This window comes from Octodon degus, unplaced genomic scaffold, assembly GCF_000260255.1.
Source record: "Octodon degus isolate 3935 unplaced genomic scaffold, OctDeg1.0 scaffold00007, whole genome shotgun sequence".
Classification (NCBI taxonomy): Eukaryota; Metazoa; Chordata; class Mammalia; order Rodentia; family Octodontidae; genus Octodon; species Octodon degus.
The window spans coordinates 33,613,242-33,620,096 of record NW_004524583.1 but is presented as its reverse complement, the minus strand read 5'-3'; the positions used below and the strand labels follow the sequence as shown (position 1 = coordinate 33,620,096).

The window sequence follows — 6,855 nt, the reverse complement described above, 5'->3', positions numbered from 1 at the left end:
TTCTTCTCCTTCTCCTTCTCCTTCTCCTTCTCCTTCTCCTTCTCCTTCTCCTTCTCCTTCTCCTTCTCCTTCTCCTTCTCCTTCTCCTTGTGGTACCAGGGATTGAACTCAGGAACTTCCACTTGGCAGGCAAGCACTTATTCTATTGAGCTATTTCCCTGGCCCTCAAAATATTTTTTTATTTTTATTTTATTTATTTATTTATTTATTTTGCGGAACCGGGAATTGAACTCAGGTCCTTGCGCTTGCCAGGGAAGCGCTTATTCCACTGAGCCATCTCCCCAGCCCCAAAATATTCTTTTTTAAAAAAGAAAGCAAATACAAAGTTTATATCCGACCCAGTGAGAACCAAAGATTAACAACGTAGGAAAGGAAGGATAACTGATGGGAGAAGGTCCTTGTGCAGGTAGAGGAACGGGCTGAGAGCCCAGTGGGAGGCTGAGCATACCAGGTCAGCTGTGGAAAGAAGGGAGAGGCGGCCTGCCTGGCGAGTTCCAGCCTTACCGGGTAATATCCTTAGGAAAGAAAGAGTACTGCTCCGCGCTGCCAGTGGGGACTGCGTGGAAGGGGCGCGCAGGCGCAGTAGCGCAGGGCAGCTCCTGTCCGTTGGCCGTCTGCATCTAGCACACTGCGGGCCTTGCGCTCTGTAACTCTAAGCGCACCAAGTCTCCAGACCCAGACTAGGTCACACTCCTCCCTCACAGTGCTGACCACAGTGAAGCCAAACGTCAATTACCATTTGGTTCTTGAATCTGGGCACCCCTCATTACAGGGCCAACCCCATTAGGGGCGCCTTCGCGGCATCTTGACACCTGGGTTCTTGGGCAAAGCAGGTTAGACCCGTAATCGCTACAGGGTTGAAAGAAGTCTCAGAAGGGCCGTGGGTGACTGTTAGGCGGCCCCTTCGTCCCCCCGCCCCGGGGTGACAACCTCTCCCCACCACGCCCGCACCCGTCGGGAGCGCCCCGTCCGCCTCCACCACCTGCTACGCTCCAGCTCCCCACCTACCCCCAGGATCCCGGCGCCCAGCGCCCAGCTGTGCGGATTCCGCGGCTTAAGCGGGACGAAGGCCGAGGCGGGCCGCGATTGGTGGTTTATTCTAACAGGGTAGGATGACTTCATGCTCAGCCAATGGCGGGGCTCCCTGCGCCGGGCCCCGCCCCCGGCTGAAGCGGAGGCGGCGGTCTGCGCAGCACGCTAGACCTCGGGGCTGTGGCGGCGGGGGGCATCTGGCCGAGCCCGGAGCGTCGGGCTCCGGCGGGGCGGCTTTGCTCGCTTCCTCCGCCGTCTTCCCAGGTGAGGCGCCCCTTCTTACGGCCCGGCGCGGCCTGCGCCCCCTGCGTTCCCACGGACCGCGCACCTCGGCTGCCGCGCCCCGGAGATTGCACGCGCCGCTCTCGGAATCCGAGGCTTGACCGCGGGAGCTGGGCCCGGCTCGGGTGCGGGCGCTCGGCGTCCCGGCCCCGGCCGAGAGGCGGTGCCGGCCTCCTCCCCGCCGCCGGCTGCATCGCTGCGCTGCGCGGGCCCCTGGGGTGAGTCTCCGCTGCGCCCTCCCGCCCTCCTCGCGAGGCCCTGGCTGGCCGCTCCCGGGGCTGACCGAAGCTGCAGCGAGGTGCGAGCCCCAGCCCCTGCACCTTCTGAGGCCCTGCGCACGCTCGGGCTGTCTGTGGCTCGCGCTGCTGGGGTGGAGCCTCTCAGGGATTGGAGCCCGAGTTGGGCTGGGTCACTTGCGCTCTTCCATCTCCGCCGACGTGACGGTGGCGCGGAGCCTGCAGTCGCTCCTTCCTAGCCCAGGAGCTAAGGCCCAGCCCAGCTGGGGATCCTCACAGACGTGCTGACGTCAGGACCAAGGGAACGAAAGAATCCGTCTTGTCCTGAGAGGTGCACCCCAGGACACCCTAACGATAACCGGAGGAAGAGGAAGAGGGAGCCGGGCAGGAAGGCAGGGCAGCGTGTGGACCGAATGGCCTTGGGGCCCGGAGTGTGACCTCCGTTCCCTTGCTATGAACTGGCTCCAGTTTGTGCTGGGTCACAGATCTCCTTCCCTCCCGCTCCAGTGCAAAACCTGCAGCATGTGCTGGAGGAATATTTGTTGAGTTAAATTTAAAAGGAAACAACTTCATTTTAAACACAGAGCCCTACCTTGCGCTAGTCAGTCGTCTGCCTTAACAAGTATCCAGCTCACTGGATGGACCGACCACATGGGCCCTGAAACCTCCAGTCTCTGGAGGTGAAAGTTAATCTCCCCACATTGTGTGGAGGACACCAGGCAGCAACAGAGGAGGGGCTCCCAGCCAGGGCCTCGCAACATTTGCTTGTTGCAGATCCCAGCCGCAGGGTCACCATGAGCCTGGTGGCCTGTGAGTGCCTCCACAGCCCAGGCCTGGAGCCTGAGCTCTTCCCACGACCACGATCCCAGGCCTGTGCTTACCTGGAGCAGATTCAAGGCCGGGTGGCTGCGGGGGCAGCTGACATGGCCAAGTGTGACTACCTGGTGGATGCGGCCACACAGATCCAGCTGGCCTTGGAGCGCGATGTTAGTGAGGACTACGAGGCCGCCTTCAGCCACTACCAGAATGGCGTAGATGTGCTGCTCCGTGGCGTCCATGGTGAGGACCAGGGCTGGGGCAGGTGGACAGGGGCTGGTGCAGGGCTTGTCCCATCATTTGCTTGTGGTGTCCTTGGTCCACCTGCACTGGTGGGGGCCACTATGCTAGCTGCAGGGCCTCCCTGAAGGACAGCAATAGCTAGCATGTATTAAGCAGCTCCTATAAGCCAGGCATTGATCCTCACAATGATAGATTTATTTATTTATTTATTTATTTATTTATTTTCAGAACTGGGGATTGAACTCAGGCCCTTGCGCTTGCCATGGAAGCACTTATTCCACTGAGCCATCTCCCCGGCCCCTAGAAATTATTGTTGCATGTAATTACAAAAATATAGGAACTGTTTTTTGAGGCAGGGTCTCATTTTGTTGACCAAGCTGATCAAGAACTCCTGGGTTCAGGTGATCCTCCTGCTGCAGATTCCAGAGTGCTGAAAGTACAGCTATGCACCAGTATACTCCGCAGAAACCACTTTTCAAATATTCATTTTCCAGATGAAAAACAGAAGTGTGGGGCAGTTAAATAGCTTATTCAAGGGCTGGGGGGATGGCTTAGTGAAATAAGCGCTTCCCTGGCAAGCTCAAGGGGCTGAGATCAATCCCTGGTTCCACAAAAAAAAAAAAAAAGCTTGTTCAAGCCTCCACAGCTAGCAGGGGCACAGCGGGTGTCGTAGTTTCAGCAGCTCTGGCTCCTGGTACCCACTGTATTTGACTCTCCCAGGACCTGGGCTGGGCTGCTTTCCTCTGGGATTTGGGGATGCGGGGTGAGGTGGTTGACTGATGAGTTCATAACGACCAAGGTGGGAAATCCAGTGAGGCAAAGGGGAAGGAAGGGAAGAGGGAAACTGAGGCCAGGTTGGACCAGCATGGGACATTTTCTGAAAGTGAAATGAGCATGTGTGCTGGAGAACAGAAGGCAGATTGTCCAGCAGAGGCCCAGCTGTGTCCCAGAGAGCAGGCTGGGCTGTCCGGCCCTGCAAGAAGAGGCAAAGCCTGCTCGGGCAAAGTGAGACATGACCTTGCGGGGGAGAAGAGGTGCTGAGGTCTGCTTGAAACCTGAGGGCCTCGTGGCCCAGCTGTGGGTAGGAGTTAACCTGAGTCCCGCTATGCCTACCTGTGGACGTGACCCCCAGGTGTGGCCTCAGGCCTTGCACTGGATTCCTTTGCCTTTTGATCTGGTCTCCACCCTGACCTTTTTGACATGGCCTCAGAGATGAAGAAGCCAGTGCTCTCTGGAAGCTTCCATCTTCTCTTCTAAACAAACTGGGCACAGAAATCTGCACTGCCCCATCTAGGTGGTGGGACATGTGTGATGAGCTGCCCGTCCTAGACGTAAGCAGGGTGAGAGGGTGCTCAGAAAGGTGATGGGCCCTACCTGTCCAGAGCGGTGAGCTGAGGGCGACGTGGCTCCTGGGCACTTCATGCCCTCTTCCTGCCACCCAGACCTGGGCTTGGGAACAGAATCTCAGAAGCAACCTTAGAAATGGAGTCATTGTCTAAGGAGGACAGAGGGTGGGTGAGGGGAGCTGGCATCTTAGCCCTCAGCCCAGGCCAGGGTTGGGCCAGGGTGGCTGTTGGTGACTTTCATCCTCCATAGTGGACCCCAACAAGGAGCGGTGTGAAGCAGTGAAACTGAAAATTACCAAGTACCTGCAGCGGGCCGAGGAGATCTTCAACTGCCACCTGCAGTGGAGGCTGGGTAGCGGGTCCAGCCCTGATGTGGTGAGGAGACCCTTTGACAAGGGATGTGGAGAGAGAGCTCCAAGCCCCACCCACCCCAGAGCAGGTGATGGGCGGGTGGCGAGAGCTAAGTCAGCTGTCCTTAGGGGTCCTTCATCCTACGCCCCCATGGGTCATTAATTGTCAGACCCCTCATGAGTCATCCCTAGGCCAGCCTCAGAGTCCTTGCCAGGTGTACACACACACACACAGCTCACACCCTGTGCTCACACTCACTGAAAGCCTCTGATCTGCTCCTGTTAGGAATAGGCTGGTCTTGCATTTGGAGCATGTGTGTGCACTCGTGTACCCAGGACCCTCCACAGGTGGCTTATCCTAAGCCGTAGGAGGGGCTGGGTTCATCAAGCACACATGACCTGCAGGTGCAGGCTTGCACACCCACCCTCCTCATGCCCTAGGCTTGTAGTTCCTGTGGGCGGCCTTTCCCCTGTCCTGGGTGCATTCTGAGCGCACCTTTCCTGTCCCTCACCCTGGGAACATTCAGTCCCTCTCCTGCCTCCCCAGTAGTTGGAGCTTTGCAGAGGAGGCTTCTGAAGCCCTCGGAGCTTCCTGGGCTTGGGGGATGGGGTTGGGGCTGAGCTAGGAGGCAGCCCACAGCCACAAGAGGCAGCTGGGCTGTGGGAGGCTCCCGCCTGAGGCTCCGCGGCCCTGTCTCCTTCCTTTGCAGGGGTTCAGCAGCCTGCGGCTCAGGCCCATCCGCACGCTGAGCTCAGCCCTGGAGCAGCTGAGGGGCTGCCGCGTGATCGGGGTCATCGACAAGGTGCGTGCCCAGGCGCCTGTGGGTGTGTGGGAGGGCACTGTAGCAGTTTCTGCAGCCATGAGAGGAGCTGTGTCCGGGCTCCCTGCCCACTCCGCTGCCCGCTGCCCGCTGCCCCCACCTTGCACTCTCTGTGTGCCCCAGACTGAAGCCCAGAGCCTCTTCCCACCACGCACAGCCAGGAGCTCCTGTGGCAGGAGTGTGCTCATCCCCACAAGCCTGTGCTCCAGCGGTGGGTGGGGCAGGGGCTGTGGCTGCAGGGAGACTGGGGGAGGGGGGAGGGGGTGGTGTCTAGGCAGGCCTCACCTCAGAAGTGAGGCCGCGCCGGGGATATAGCTCATTGGCATAAATGACTGCCTGGCAAGCGCAAGGTCCTGAGTTTGATCGCTGGGACAAAAAAAAAAAAAAAAAAAAGCCAGCGTGAGGGGTCAGCTTTGGCTTTGGGACCCGCACTGGTGCCAGGCTGCCTCAGCTGTACCCTTTCTCTTAATTCAGGCAGACAAGAAAGTGTGTGATATCCTAGTCCTTCTGGGGGCCAGAGGACAAAACCTCAAGTGCAAAGAGCTGGCACCAGGCTTTCCTCTGCCCGAAAGCAGTTCCTTTCCCAGTTGGCCCTCTGACCTGGAGCGTCCCTGAGACACGGGTGATGGGACCACACCGCAGACCCGAGCAGTCACAGTGGCTAGGGCTGAGCCTGGAAACCTAATAAAACACCTGTGGAGCGGCTCTGGGGGGCCTGGGGCTCCACGGAGGACACTAGTGTGTCTCCCCCACACGAGGGTGCGGTGCTCCTGCTGTGAACTTTGGTTTCCTCTGGAGTGGGGTGGTACTGAGCCGCCAAGGGGGGCATCTGGGAAGAAAAATGAAATAATTTTTGGGAACAGTCTGGCCCGTGCTACAATGTTTGACAGCTCCGTGTGGTGAGCCCAGCACCAGCGTGGGCCCCAAAGCCAAACTAAGTGCAGTTTCCCACCCCAAGCTGTGTCCTGGCTGCTTCTCCCAGGCCTCTGGAGCAGGCCACGCCTGGGCTGTCGTGAGGGCCAGCCAGCTCCCATCTGCGGTGCTATCCCAGCCCTGGGGCCAGGGAGGATAGACAGCATTCTCTGAGTGAGACCCTGAGATTGCACCAGAAAGAAGTGTTGAATAAGATTGAGAAATAGAAAAAAAAAAAAATAAATAAATAAATAAAAAAGATTGAGAAATAGTTAAAAAGGCTGTGGCGATAGCTTAGTAGAATAAGTGCTTGTCTGGCAAGCACAAGGGCCTGAGTTCAATCCCCAGTTCTGCCAAAAAAAAAAAAAAAGTTAAATTGCATTATTTTTCTTATTATTATAGGAGCTCTCAGAGTTTTTAGGATCCAAGTACATACTGGGAATATCTGTGAGGGAGTCTGTGGTACAGAATTCCCCAGTTTAAGCCCAGGACGCACATGTGCCACAAATGAAAAGCATGCATTGCTCCAGGACTTGTGCAGGCGGAGGGAAAGCACATAGGAAGGCCGAACCTAAATGCTCGCTCCTAAGCTTTCCTTGTCTCCTTTCTACCTTGTCTCTGGTACTCATGTGGACTCCAGCCCCCTCCTGAGGTCCTGTTTCCTTTTTTGGTGTCATGCCCAAGCCAGTAACGGGGCTTTCTCCAAATTAGAAAAGATACTAGGGCCACTGAGACTGTGCTCTCTTTTCTCTTTCTCTCTTTCCTTCTTTCTTTCTTTCTTTCTTTCTTTCTTTCTTTCTTTCTTTCTTTCTTTCTT

The 6,855-nt window shown here is 57.1% G+C and overlaps 1 protein-coding gene across 3 annotated transcripts in view; it reads left to right on the top strand.

Moving 5' to 3' along the window:
* Positions 1-1,818: 1,818 nt before the first annotated feature.
* Positions 1,819-6,855, top strand: part of Rps6kl1 (ribosomal protein S6 kinase like 1) — a 14,104-nt gene continuing 9,067 nt past the window's right edge. For 2 of the 3 annotated variants that reach the window (XM_004624864.2, XM_023700823.1), the window contains exons 1-3: positions 1,819-2,609; positions 4,206-4,330; positions 5,016-5,108. In XM_004624864.2, coding sequence (XP_004624921.1) covers positions 2,345-2,609; positions 4,206-4,330; positions 5,016-5,108 — 483 coding nt within the window. In that variant the 5' untranslated portion in view covers positions 1,819-2,344. The remainder of the gene's footprint in view (positions 2,610-4,205; positions 4,331-5,015; positions 5,109-6,855) is intronic. The other variant, XM_023700818.1, reaches the window with a different exon arrangement.